The 15,780-nt window shown below is 40.7% G+C and overlaps 1 protein-coding gene across 1 annotated transcript in view; it reads right to left on the reverse strand.

The window, feature by feature from the left end:
• LOC142098537 (solute carrier organic anion transporter family member 4C1-like) overlaps window positions 1-14,692 on the reverse strand; it is a 70,966-nt gene extending 56,274 nt beyond the window's left edge. Inside the window, exon 1 of the mRNA XM_075181377.1 lies at window positions 14,248-14,692. Within this exon, the coding sequence (XP_075037478.1) occupies window positions 14,248-14,665 (418 nt within the window). The 5' untranslated portion in view covers window positions 14,666-14,692. The remainder of the gene's footprint in view (window positions 1-14,247) is intronic.
• Between the last annotated feature and the right edge of the window lie 1,088 nt (window positions 14,693-15,780).

Genomic DNA, 15,780 nt, shown 5'->3' on the forward strand with positions numbered 1-15,780 from the left:
GACGGCGCTAATGAGGATGTTGAAGAGGATGAAGTTGTTTGTGTAAGTTCTGCACCAGTGGCAGCAGTTCTGGCACGTCACAAGAAGAAGCTCATTGGCATGCCTGGGCATAAAACCAAAAAAGCCACTTCTTATGTGTGGAATTATTTCTACCCAAATCCTGACAACAGTTGTATAGCCATTTGTAGTGTATGTCAAGCCACAGTCAGTCGAGGGAGGGACCTTAACCATCTTGGAACCTCATCCATGTTACGCCATTTGACAAGAGTTCATGGCAAGGTGTTGGGAAAAGCTGAAAGTTATGGCAAAAAAATAACAAGCACTCCATCATCAGCTAGGACCCTTCTCTCACCTACATCCCGATGGCTGAAATCTTCACCCACAACACCGTCCTCATTAATATCCTCAGTAGCGATCGGAGTTAGCCCTGCATCCCACTTCGTAAGGCTCGATGACTCCTGCACAATAATTGATTCCTCTTAATAATATTTGAGCAATAGTCCCACTGCTGCTGCTGTTGCTGCTGCTGGGGGTGAATCTTCCTCCCATAAGAATTAACTGTGAAACAATCTTTTGCTAGAGGAAGCAAATATGACAGCAGTCACCCAGTCGCAAAGCGGATCACAGACGTCATGGCTACTATGCTAGTGTTAGATCTGCTTCCAATATCCACAATAAACGCAGCTGGTTTTTCACAGTTAATTTATGTTTTGTGTCCCTGTTACAAAATTCCATCGCGACACCATTTTTCCCGTAAAGCTATTCTGCAACTATACCAAAACGTTCGTAAAAATGTAGTAATTGGGCTCAAAAATACCATTCTGCCCACTGTACACTTAACCACAGATATGTGCACAAGTGGAAGTGGGCAAACCAAAGACTATATGACTGTAACAGACCACTGGGTTGGTCATTCGCCTTCACCAGCAGGAAGAGCAGCAGCATGTACACCACTACGTAACATTTGTCACAGGCAGGCTACTCTTTGTATCACCGGCTTCACTAACAGGCATACAGCTGATAATTTGTTACGAAAACTAAGGGATGTCATTGATACATGGCTTATACCACTTGGACTCTCCCCAGGATATGTCATTTCTGATAATGCCAACAATATTGTGAGAGCATTACAGCTGGGTGAATTCCATCACATTCCTTGTTTTGCTCACACAATAAACTTGGTGGTGCAGAGCTTCCTACGAAATAACCGTGAGGTGCAGGAGATGCTTTCGGTGGCCCGTAAAATTTTGGGACATTTCCGGCATTCTGCCACAGCATGTAGGAGATTGCAGCAGCTCCAAGAACAATTTAACTTGCCCTGCCACCAACTTAAGCAAGAGGTGGTAACTAGGTTTGAATTCCACCCTGTACATGCTTCAGAGGATGGAGGAACAGCGCAAAGCCATCCATGCGTATTGCACAAGCCATGACATTGGCAAAGGAGGGGGTATGTATTTCACTCTTGCACAGTGTGGAATCCTTTCTGTGCTGTGCAAGGTGCTGAAACCATTTGAAGTTGTGACTTGTGAAGTGAGTTCAGACTCTGCTAGCTTGAGCCAAGTCATTCCCTTAATTCGACTATTGGAAAAGCAGCTTTACAAACTGAAGGAGGAGATGAAAGAAAGCAATTCCGCAAAGTATGTTGGCCTTGTAGATCAAGTACTTAATTCGCTTCACAATGATCCAAGAGTTATTAAAATCTTGAACTCGGATCACTATGTTTTGGCGACTGTGCTTGATCCTAGGTTTAAGACCTATATTGATTCTTTGCTTCAAAACGACCGAGATGTGAACATTTGCAAGGAGCTATTGGTCAGGAAGTTGTCCGCTGAACTGGGCCTTGGCTTGATGACGTCTCCTCCTTTAGTTTCTCAGGTATTTGCTGCTCGGAAAAAATTGCACTTTTCAAAGAAAGAGAAGCAGGGATGACGCAGGTGGCAGACCACAATAGTTTGACATCTGGGCTGGTTTGAAAGATTTTACCAAAAAATGTGTGACCTTGCCCATAACTCCATACAATCCTACTATTAACATGCAAAGGATGGTGGAGGATTAATTTCAAGAATTAAAAAGAAGCCATTTGGAAACCCATGTACAAACTTGCTTTGCAATACCTAAGCTGCCCACCCTCCAGTGTGCTCTGAAAGAGTATTCAGCACAGCCGGGAACCTTGTCAGTGATGGACGTAGGAGGTTACTTCCGAAAAATGTGGAAAAGATGATATTCATCAAAATGAACTACATCTTCCACGAGGAAGGCCTTTACCGTCAAAGACATCCAAGTACTGACAGTTCTCTAATGGCGGATTCCAGCGGAGATGAATTAATAGTCTGTGATGATAATGTACACACTGATGAGGGTGAAGATGATGCTGATGATGATGACGACAACATATTTTTAAAACTTTCCCTATAAGTGTAGGGTGTAATCTACCCCCAAAGAGAAAAGGGATTTGGGGCATTTCTATTTAACCTACAGTCTTTGCAAGCTGCTGTTTTGTCAATATAAGTGTAGGGTGTAATCTAGAGCCAAAGAGAAAATATGCTTTGGCCATTTCTATTTATGTTACAGTCTTTGCAGGCTGTTTTTTTTCTATTTAACAATAAGTGTAGGGTGTAATATACAGACAGTCACCAAACTGCCTTTTTTTCTATGGATTTCAATAGCTCTTTTTAGACCGTTGGCTGCCATCCTGGATTGGTGTGTGTCTGATAAAAGCACACATCCTGGGGGGGGGGTTTGACTCATTGACATTTATTAGCTGTAGAATTACCTCACTTATCCCAGAAACAGGTGGAGCACTAACTTATGTTATTGTAGCCCCAAAAAAATGAATTCTTTAACAAACTGAAAAACAAAAACAAACATAACCAAAACACGCAAGGGCGGTTTTGGCAAAACCAAAACCAAAACACGAAGGTTAGCCAGATCCAAAACCAAAACCAAAACACGGGGGTCAGTGAGCATCTCTAATTTGATGTGAGTTTCTTTGTGTGTGTTGTCATACCTCTGTCATGTATAATTAAAAACTAGCAACAAGAACAAAGTACTTTAGTTAACATAACCAGTTTTATAGTCTATTAAATTTGTGCTGTTTTAGGCAGACATGTAAAGACCTGACCTGGGCTGTATAAAAAATTTTAATAGACGTAGGAACTGATCACATTTACAGTAGGAACATTTTGATTTTAGAATATGATGTCTGCATGTAATTTAGCTAAAAATAGTGAAATTTGTAACTATTTTATACACCTATTGCAACTTTTTTGTCAAAATCTTCAAACTAGAATTTGTACTGTATATATAAGCTTGTTTTATTTCATGGCTTAACCAGAATAACTGGATAATCACATCTATTTGTACCGGGCTATATATTTCTGGATAACGCGGTTTTCACATGCTACTTCTGACTACATAATGACTCCCAGAAAAGCACTTTTATTTTCCACACCTAGTTTAATTGATGTTGTCTTCAGAACATGGTGGAACAACTGCAAACATATTCCAAGTCACAACCCCCCCTCCTACTGCCCCACTAACTAGCAGCGCTATGGTGTTTCTCACAGTTCAGAAAAAAAATCACACATACCAGAGATGTAATGTCTTCTCTCCTAGGGGTCTATTTACAACCAAACTTAAATTTATCACGTCAATTTTCATTTCTTATCACAATGATATAACATGAATTATTGTGGCAATTTATTAAAATTGATTCGAAAATTGTTCAGCGATTGTGATCACTTTACTTACAGGTGTTATTGGGCTGGTAGAATTTGCGATTAGGAGAGCGCGAAGTCTACCAGGGAGGGATACAATGCTCCCTCTCCTGCGATGCTCTCCCTGTGGGTTATAACAGCTAACGCCATCTTCAGATGGTGTTAGCTACCAGGATCAAGCTCCTAATTTCGAAGCTTGACAAATAGGGCAAAATCGCAGCCCTCATAGACAGCTATGGGGACTGGCTTTGCTATTGCAGAGGCTGGATCCTCCATTAATAAACACCTTGGGCCTGATTCATTAAGGATCTTAACTTAAGAAACTTCTTATTTCAGTCTCCAGGACAAAACCATGTTACAATGCAAGGGGTGCAAATTAGTATTCTGTTTTGTACAGAAGTTAAATACTGACTGTTTTTTCATGTAGCACACAAATACTTGATAGCTTATGTGTACACTGAAATTTAAAGTTGATATTTGTGTGCTACATGAAAAAACAGTCAGTATTTAACTTATGTGCAAAACAGAACACTAATTTGCACCCCTTGCATTGTAAAATGGTTTTGTCCAGGAGACTGAAATAAGAAGTTTCTTAAGTTAAGATCCTTAATGAATCAGGCCCCTTGTTACTATTTCTCTGCTGTAATCGACAGTTTTCGAGGAATTATAGGTTGTTAAATAGGCCCCCTAGTGATTAGACTACAATGCTCCTGCTGCCAGTTGGCAATAAGGGACAAGAACTACAGTGGTCTTTGACATGGATCCTGAGGGAATGCTAGTAGTTTGTTTGTTTTTATGGGGCTATAATTATGATAGTGAATATTGTTTTACCCAAGGAAAAGTAGATTATTTGAAAAAAAAGGTAAAGTAAAAACCAAAGTAAAGGAATTAGTAAAGAAATTAGATGTAATTTGTCTATCCCTAGATAGGCTACTAATAAACTAATCAAATTAACAAAGGCTATTTATGTGGAACGGTAGCACAGATGTGTTTTTGTAAGGTTATGTGCATATATTTGCACAAGTGTGAGTAGTTCTCCACCAAAGTGCATTAGATCTGCAGGCCAAGTTTCGACCACCTGTTGGTAGTTTGTTGGGTTCAAGGGCATTCCTTGTTATGTGCAACTAGGTACACTTGCATCATAACAAAACAAGATTTAATTTGGCGTGAAGAGTTTCAGGGGCGTTCCCTACATTGCTGGAGGACGCAAAGCCTTTTTATCCCCACAAAAGGCCTTGAATCCTCTATTACCTCAGAGGTCCCAGAGATGGGGTCTAATTCCTATACTTATAATGGGACCTGCTTTGCACCATCTGATTGCACTTCTGCGGGAACGTTCTTTTTCTATACATACCCATATTATAAAAATCTTCAAACACACATAAAGGACTTATGTAGTAAAGACAGTCCCACTGTACATACACACTAATGCAGGTCTCATACACACTGGCACACACTAATGCAGGTCTCATACACACTGGCACCCACTAATGCAGGTCTCATACACACTGACACACACTAAAGCAGGTCTCATACACACTGGAACACACTAAAGCAGGTCTCATACACACTGGCACACACTAATGCAGGTCTCATACACACTGACACACACTAATGCAGGTCTCATACACACTGACACACACTAATGCAGGTCTCATACACACTGACACACACTAATGCAGGTATCATACACCCTGACACACACTAATGCAGGTCTCATACACACTGGCACACACTAATGCAGGTATCATACACCCTGACACACACTAATGCAGGTCTCATACACACTGGCACACACTAATGCAGGTCTCATACACACTGGCACACACTAATGCAGGTCTCATACATACTGACAAAAACGAATGCCGGTCTCATACACACTGACACACACTAATGCAGGTCTCATACACACTGGCACACACTAATGCAGGTCTCATACACACTGGCACACACTAATGCAGGTCTCATACACATTGGCACACACTAATGCAGGTCTCATACACACTGACACACACTAATGCAGGTCTCATACACACTGGTACACACTAATGCAGGTCTCATACACACTGACACACACTAATGCAGGTCTCATACACACTGGCACACACTAATGCAGGTCTCATACACACTGGCACACACCAATGCAGGTCTCATACACGCTGGCACACACTAATGCAGGTCTCATACACAGTGTCACACACTAATGCAGGTCTCATACACACTGACACACACTAATGCAGGTCTCATACACACTGGCACACACTAAAGCAGGTCTCATACACACTGTCACACACTAATGCAGGTCTCATACATACTGACAAAAACGAATGCCGGTCTCATACACACTGACACACATTAATGCAGGTCTCATACACACTGACACACACTAATGCAGGTCTCATACACACTGGCACACACTAATTCAGGTCTCATACACACTGGCACACACTAATGCAGGTCTCATACACACTGGCACACACTAATGCAGGTCTCATACAAACTGACACACACTAATGCAGGTCTCATACACACTGGCACATACTAATGCAGGTCTCATACACACTGGTACACACTAATGCAGGTCTCATACACACTGGCACTCACTAATGCAGGTCTCATACACACTAGCACACACTAATGCAGGTCTCATACACACTGGCACACACTAATGCAGGTCTCATACACACTGGCACTCACTAATGCAGGTCTCATACACACTAGCACACACTAATGCAGGTCTCATACACACTGACACACACTAATGCAGGTCTCATAAACACTGGCACACACTAAAGCAGGTTTCATACACACTGGCACACACTAATGAAGGTCTCATACATACTGACAAAAACTAATGCAGGTCTCATACACACTGGCACACACTAAAGCGGGTTTCATACACACTGGCACACACTAATGCAGGTCTCATACACACTGGCACACACTAATGCAGGTCTCATACACACTGGTACACACTAATGCAGGTCTCATACACACTGGCACACACTAATGCAGGTCTCATACACACTGGCACTCACTAATGCAGGTCTCATACACACTGGCACTCACTAATGCAGGTCTCATACACACTGGCACACACTAATGCAGGTCTCATACACACTGACACACACCAATGCAAGTCTCATACACACTGGCACACACTAATGCAGGTCTCATACACACTGGCACACACTAAAGCGGGTTTCATACACACTGGCACACACTAATGCAAGTCTCATACACACTGGCACACACTAATGCAGGTCTCATACACACTGGCACACACTAATGCAGGTCTCATACACACTGGCACTCACTAATGCAGGTCTCATACACACTGGCACACACTAATGCAGGTCTCATACACACTGGCACACACTAATGCAGGTCTCATACACACTAGCACACACTAATGCAGGTCTCATACACACTGGCACACACTAATGCAGGTCTCATACACACTGGCACACACTAAAGCAGGTTTCATACACACTGGCACACACTAATGCAGGTCTCATACATACTGACAAAAACTGATGCAGGTCTCATACACACTGGCACACACTAAAGCGGGTTTCATACACACTGGCACACACTAATGCAGGTCTCATACACACTGGCACACACTAATGCAGGTCTCATACACACTGGCACACACTAATGCAGGTCTCATACACACTGACACACACCAATGCAAGTCTCATACACACTGGCACACACTAATGCAGGTCTCATACACACTGGCACACACTAAAGCGGGTTTCATACACACTGGCACACACTAATGCAAGTCTCATACACACTGGCACACACTAATGCAGGTCTCATACACACTGGCACACACTAAAGCAGGTTTCCTACACACTGGCACACACTAATGCAGCCAATCAGCCAATAAGAGCACAGCTGCTCTGATTGGCTGTCCCAATCAGAGGGCTGCAGAGACAGTGAGGAATTCCTGTATGAGGCAGGAAGCTCCTCTGCATTATCGAGCAGAACAGGCTGCTCCTACACCTCTTCCTCTGTGAGGTCCCTGGTGATCGCATTCCGTGGGTCTCCCCGGGACCCCACTTGGCCAGTCTGACACTGCCAGTCTCAGTGCCAATGGTCACACAGAAACAGGGGTAGCAGTGTTTTTGCCACTCTCCAGTCTCAGTGACATTGCTAACACAGAAACAGAGGTTGCAGAGTTCTTGTCACTCTCTAGTCTTCAGTCACATTATTCTTGTCACTCTCTAGTCTCAGTGCCATTGCTCAGTGCCATTGGTCACACAGAAACAGGGGTAGCAAAGATCTTGTCACTATCCAGTCTCCAGTCACATTGTTCTTGTCACTCTCCAGTGTCAGTGTCATTGGTCACACAGAAACAGGTGTAGCAATGTTCTTGTCACTCTCTAGTCTTCAGTCACATTATTCTTGTCACTCTCTAGTCTCAGTGCCATTGCTCAGTGCCATTGGTCACACAGAAACAGGGGTAGCAGTGTTCTTGTCAATCCCTGGTCTCTAGTCACATTGTTCTTGTCACTCTCCAGTCTCAGTGCCATTAGTCACACAGAAACAGGGGTAGCAGTGTTCTTGTCCCTCTACAGTTACATTGTTCTTGTCACTCTCCAGTCTCACTGCCATTGGTGAGACAGAAACAGGGGTATCAGTGTTCTTGTCAATCTCCGGTCTCTAGTGACATTGTTCTTGTCACTCTCCAGTCTCAGTGCCATTGTTAACACAGAAATAGGGGTAGTAGACAGTGTTCTTGTCACACTCCAGTCACATTGCTGAGTGCCATAAATAAGGACTCTAATCAGTCCACAGAAGACCAAAAGCACCAAGCAGCTGCTGCCACCAGTCACGATGATACTAATCCATCTACGTCATCTGCTAAAGCCTATGTTCAAGTGCATAGTAGTTTTAAGTCAGGGAAACAAAAATGTAAAAAAAATTTTTTACCTTGGTACAGAAAAAATCCAGGCAAAGTTAACCGCAGAAAAACATAAAATTGCAAACATGCTATTCTACACACAGAGTAGCAAGGAAAGAACCAGGCCTTTGCCTTTCGGTATGAGTGCTAGTTCTGACAACGGCGTCTCCTCCAATTTCTTTGGCAACTGCTGCTAGGAAAAAACGTATCTTTCCCAATAGACCCAGGGATGATGGGGATGACTCAGTACAGCATTTTGACATCTGGTCTGGTCTAAAAGAATTGACCTCTGCTGTAACTCTACCTGATCCTACTATCAAAATCCAAAGAATGGTGGAGTATTATTTTAACGACAGCATAGAAATAGACATGTCAAACAGTCTCTTTACATACTGGGAGGAAAAAAAGGCAATTTGGAGACCCATGTACAAACTCGCTTTGCAATACTTAAGCTGCCCACCTTCCAGTCTGTACTTGGAAAGAATTTTAAGCATAGCTGGTAACCTTGTCAGCAATCGGCATAGGAGGCGACTTCCTGAAAATGTGGAACAGATGATGTTCATCAAAATTCCGTGAGGAAGGCCTTTACCACCAATTATATCAAAGGACAGACACTTCTGTAATGGTGGATTCCAGCGGGGATGAATTAATATTGTGTGAGGATGATGTACACACTGATGAGGGTAAGGATGAGGCTGAGGATGATGACAACAACATCTTGCCACTGTAGAGTTCATTACAGTAGTGTTAGCTTAGGTGCCTTAAGCCCATTGGTAGCTTGTTTTGTGGGGGCCCAAACAAACCAAGCACTTTAGCCATAATAGTGGCACTGCTTGTCACTGAAGTGCTTGGTTTGTTAAAGTGTGCATGTCCTTTTTAAGATCCAACATAAAGGTGGGTGGGAGGGCTCAAGGACAATTCCATGTTGCACCACTTTTCTTTTCTGCCACTACTGTGGGCATTGTTTGCTAGATGTGCTATGAACTGCCGTGTGTTTGTGCTGTTGCTCTGTCGATTAGATTGCAGCAGCTACAAGAACAATTTAATTTGCCCGGTCACCAACTTAAGCACGAGATGGTAACAAGGTTGAATTGCAACCTTTATATGCTTCAGATGATTTCATTGGCTTGTTAAACTGTACCTGCTACCCCACCTGTTTCTGTGTGAGTTTTTTTAACCTTTTTAACATATTTCCCAAGGGCAAATCCATATTGCACTGTTTAACATTTTTGGGCTTGGTCTATCAGCTTGTGTAACAGTCAACAATTCAGGTTTCAACAGTATTATTAGGTCGCCAATTCATATGGTGGACAGTATGATTAGGTAAACTATTCAAATGTGGACAGTATTATTATAGAGCTAAGGATATGGTTAAGGACAGGTCTAGGGACAGAGATAGGGACAGGTGTATAGTTAGGGAAAGGGACAGGTCTAGAGAAAAGGACAGGTCTAAGGATAGGGACAGGTCTATGGATAGGGACAGGGTTAGAGTTAGAGATAATACTGTCTACATTTGAATTGTCAACTTAATAAATACTGTCTACATTGCAATTGAGGTCCTAATAATACTGTTAATGTCATTATATTGTCGACTTTATAACCTCCTCTACTCTGCTGCCCATCAAACATATTATGTCAATCCAACATAAGAGTGGGTGGGAGGGCCAAAGGACAATTCCATCTTGCACCAATTTTCTTTTCTGCCACTGCTGTGTGACAGTATTTCCTACATGTGCTATGAACAGCCGTGTTTGTGCCGTTGCTCTGTCACTTAGTAACTAGCCAGCTCGCTACAGTCTTACAGTCCATTGACAGCACTGTTAGCTTAGCTGCCTTAAGCTCATTGTTAGCTTGTTTTGTGGGGTCTCAAACAAACCAAGCACTTCAGCCACAAAAGTGGATGAAAATAATATTGTGACTTGTGAGGTGTTCAAAATGAACTGGAAATGACTGCAAATTTGTGTTATTGAGGTTAATAATAATGTAGGGACAAAAAAGAGAACAATTATGGGATTTTAGCATATTTTAATGAAAATACAGATCCAAAACCAAAAGGGCATTTTTGCCAAAACCAAAACAAGAAGTTAATACAGCTCCAAAACACGGGGGTCAGTGAACATCTCAAATTAAGATCAAACTCAGGATAAAATAAATTAAAAACATTCACAATCCAATAAACCAAACACAGATAAAAATCATAGGAAAATAAAATATAAGACATTATTTAAACTCAATTGTTTCCACATTTTTAACAATATAGAAAAACAACTGGGTGAATGCAGATGGGTGCTTATCCATCATCCGTCCACCTTATCTATATTCTATTCAACTTGTGCTGAATAGAACACAATGCAGCTCAAATTGAACTATATATCCCTATGGCGATCAGGAAGTCCATTCACACAGCCTCCAGGCAAAGTGAAGGTGCAGACCTAAGAACAACCTGCAAATCACATAATAATTGTCACTGATATGGCCCAACCCAATTACATTTTTTTTGCCGGAAAAAACATGCCATATTTATCAATGTAATATTTAATTCTCACATTATGGTATGTAACAGCTAAAGACTTGGACAGGATAAAACAGTACAGAACGATCTTGAAACAAAATAGGTAAACAGCCATTGCTGCTGTGGAAATAGAGAATGTACACATAAATGTATTCAGGCTACACAAAATGTTTAACAGATCTTGTGAACACTGTGCAATGGATTAGCTGTCACTCTAAAACATGATGAAACTTCTACATTTCAGCAACTTATGCTGAGGTCCCAGTGTGGTGAGGAGACTGATGTGTGGCTGGGAGGATGGGGACCTTTTAACAGCAATGTTGTAACATATGATGTGTATAGAAGCATCATATTATGTAATGAAAACAGTACACTAGCAATGGCCTTATTTAGAGATGTCCCTGCCTCACTCAGTGGGAATACGCACACCATTGTGCACCTCACAAGCTCATGCCCCTCTACTCAGTGTTCCTTCAATAGCTTCACTTGGAAAAACAGGTGGCTGGTAAAAACCAAGAAAGAATAACAATAGAAAAGGATAAAAGTAACTAAATGTAATATAAAACTTTCTATGCTGCCATCTGACCAATGCATGTGCCTTGTTAGCCCATATGATAAATACAGCCCTGTCAACCGGGGAGGGCTGGCAAATGTCAGCCTTGGGGACAAGACTCGACTCAGAAGCCTATTAGGAACATTTTAAAGGAAAAAAATGCAAATGGTCCAGTGACCCAGACCAATATAGTCCTCTAGGCGGCAGATGCCCCCCTGCCCCCCAGCCCAGCCCAACCCTTGCTGTCACCATCAGGTAAATATATGGTTGGCTAGTAAAGCTGGTGAGATATCACTAAAAAACTAAAACTGCTAAAACTAAACTAAAAAACTAAACTGCTACATAGACATTGTGGTTGCACTGTCATTACCTGGTGACATCAGGATGCCTTACTAATGGATGTGACAGCTGTGAGCGTCCTCTGTTGCCCACCACTGCTGTAATGCTATTAATATTTAACGGTATTCAGCTGATGGCTAGACATTTCAAATGTAGACATTATTATATGGTTAGACTTAGTGTTAGGGGGTTAGGGTTAGGAACTTAGGGCCAGAGATAGGGTTAGGGATATTACTGTTGACCTAATAATACTATCTACATTCAACCTATTAACCTAATAATACTGTCTACATTCGAACTATCGACCTAATAAAACTGTCTACATTTGAACTATCGACCTAATAATACTGTCTACCTTTAATATGTCTACATTGACCACAAATCTGGCTGTCAAGTTGCAAAATTGTTATTAAGCACTGGAAATATTACCAATTTACATAATATTAATAAAATATGTTATCGTAATTAATAATGAAGTTCTGCTTTTGAATGAGTAATACACCAAGCATCTAAACATTAAGGTATTCATTCAAAATATTTGGAAGGCAAAAGAACATTTTTAAGACAATTTTTTTTGTTACAGTGCTGGGACTAATATCACTTACTCTCCTTGAAAATACATATTAACCATATGATATAATATAAAGTTGATAATATTTATTATGTATACTTAAAACATGACCTGTCCCTACAAATCATGGACACTCTGCAAAGTAATGTAGACTAAGGGCTAGATTTACTAAGCTGTGGGTTTGAAAAACTGGGGATGTTGCCTATAGCAACCAATCAGATTCTAGCTTTCATTTATTTAGTACCTTCTACAAAATAAAAGCTAGAAACTGATTTGTTGCTATAGGCAACATCCCCAGTTTTTCAAACCCGCAGCTTAGTAAATCTAGCCCTAAGTCTAGTTTTCAGAAGCTGTGTGTTGCGTTTCTGAAACTCAAATGCACAGTGCCACTTCTCTTTAATCCAATTTTCAGTCAATATATTTTATATAATCTTGGCATATTCTGATTAACCCTTATAACGATAGGGTGTCTCCTCTTAAACAGAATTTAACATGCTATCGTAAAATATGTAACTATTCACTCTCATGTGAGACATGATTTGCAAGCCAACTTAATCCAAACAGAGCTCTTTTGGCAAGATTTGAATGATAACCACTATTCATCTATTGTACAGCACTGCAGAAACTACTATCACTATACAAGTGATAATAACAATGACTATGGGCCTGATTTTGAGGAAAGAGCAGAGTTAAGAAAAGGAACAACTTTGCACCTTGGCAAAACTATTTTGCATTTGAGACTGGAGGGGGTTTAAATTTAAAGTGTGGGGACATATTTATAGTTGGGATACAGCATATCATATTGATTGCAGTGTAAATATAAAGCTATCAAATTTTTGTGTGCTACATGAAAAAACAGCCAGTATTTTCCTTGCATGTAGAAAAGATAAGTCAATTTGTACCCCTTGCATTGTAACAGTTTGTCCAGGTGCAAAATTGCTCATTTTCTTTGCTTTGCTCCTAGTTTAAAATCAAGCCGTATGCCAGTATAATACTGTAATATTTTATAAGTATACTATTTTCATTCAAAATATCTAGGATTTTAGCTTCAATCTAGTTAACATGACAAGATCCTGAATATGAACAATCTTCTGCCCAGTACCTCTGTCCCAAAATAAAAACCAGCCAGATAGTCCTTAAAATTAATATTGAACTGTTTAAAAGTTATTTATATGCATAAACCATCAGTCATTCGCAGGGATCACACAAACTAAGAATTGTTGAACTTCTAAAATAAGATGTTATATTTGCAAAATAATCCAAAAAAACTGTCCCCCTATACTTTCTGCTACATGTATAATGAGTATTTACTGTCTGTGAAATGTATGAAAACTACATATACAGACATGGAAACAGAGCAGAAATATATTGCTTTACTCTACTGTAAAATATCACCAAACTCAATGTGACAGTATGCAAGTACTTAGATGTTTGCTGTGGACAGTTTACTATGCCTTTGTTTACATTTAGTAAAAATGACAGTAGTACTTTTATGTAGCATTGCTCTATGTATATATAACTTAATGCTTGCAATCCAGTGGTTGTGGTCTGGTGTACATTACAGTGAAGACGTTTGCATTAACACTGCAGTCGTGAGAAATAATTCAGGAATTGGGGAAAGGTAATGTCTGGAGAGCTCACCTTGCATAACAGCCAGAAAGCTGTATATCACTAAATAACCCTTGGGATTGTTACAGCACTGCAGAAACCTTGGTGTGAAACTTCCCCATCCACATGGTCCCTCTTTGAACTCCTCCTTTACTAGGTGGTCTGGTAGTGGCTCCTCTTTCTCTGCAGGTGGGAAAACCTTTTCGTTATCAATGGTTTGCAAACCCACCTCAGCAAGAGAGCTGAAGGCCGGGTTATCAATCCCTTCATCCATGACATAAACCTCACAGGCCAAAGTGGGAGAAGAGAGTCTTAGCAGCTTCCTGGAGGATCGGTGAAGTGACAGCGGATCTACAGAGAACTTATCTGTGCATCTTGTAGCTGTCCCTTTCCTGCTGCGTGGTGAGTGAAGCAAGACCTGATGATCGCGATCAGACATATGTTGAGTCATAAAAAGGTGGTGAAACCTTTTTTTCCCGTCAGTTTATTTTCTTGGCAGCCCTTTGGGGTGAATTAATCTCCCAGATAAACCACACCTTTCCCCCCCCCCCCCCCCTTTCTCTTGTCTCTCTGCCTCCTCACCTGGCTGCATGGATCACGTGACAGGCAACACAAAATATACCTGTCTGATCTGTTCTTCTGCAACTCCAGCACACAAGTATGACAGACACTTGTAGTATGTGCAACGTCCTTTTTTTGCCAGAAAAAGCAGAAGTTGTGCATTTCTCATTTTACATATTCAGATTTCAGAATACACATTGTTTCTCTGACATGCAAGTGACTTCCACCTATTAATTATTGACTTAATTTTATGCACTGAAAGCAAAGATCAAACTGTCTTTACAGTGCGGGGTTTGTACAATTATGCAGGTGGATTATAGGAAGGCAAAGTCAGGCAACTTGGCAGTCCACAGTAGTTGTGGAACTGCAAATCCCAGAATGCCAAATGCCGAAGACTGGCAGGCAGTGGAAGGACTTGCAGTTGCAAAACAGCTGTAGAGTTCCAGGTTGTCCATGTCAGCATTAGGGTCACAGAAGTACAGTAAAATATCCCTGTATAAAGTAGGTTTCTTGTTAGTGTATATAGGGAATTTCTATCACTACTATTACACTTTTATAAGTACGAGTTTATGACAAGAAATATTGTATGTTTATGTAGTCTGAGCTTTCTTACTGTATCTACAGATAAAGTGTCTCCTGTGTTGTTTGACAAGAGGATTTTTTTATTGACATAGAGTACACATGTCTCTAATATTAAAGGAATATTATATAACAATTGTTTGAATAAATATGTAATCAGTGGAAGTCTGTAGTGTAACATGCAATCCATGGCTTTGTTTTGCAACATTTTTAGAAGAAACCTATTAGAAGAAACATACAGGCTGAGAAATAAGACCTGATGACATTATGGCATTTCCCTGGTAGGAAAATAATATCACTGTATTATATATAGTATATATGTATATATTGTCTGAAACACATGAGATTAGAATTTAACCTCCTTGTATTGTCGGTCTTGTTAGTACTATTTGAGCCAATGTCCATGGATTTTTTACATATGTCATG

Source organism: Mixophyes fleayi, chromosome 1, assembly GCF_038048845.1.
Source record: "Mixophyes fleayi isolate aMixFle1 chromosome 1, aMixFle1.hap1, whole genome shotgun sequence".
Taxonomy (NCBI): Eukaryota; Metazoa; Chordata; class Amphibia; order Anura; family Limnodynastidae; genus Mixophyes; species Mixophyes fleayi.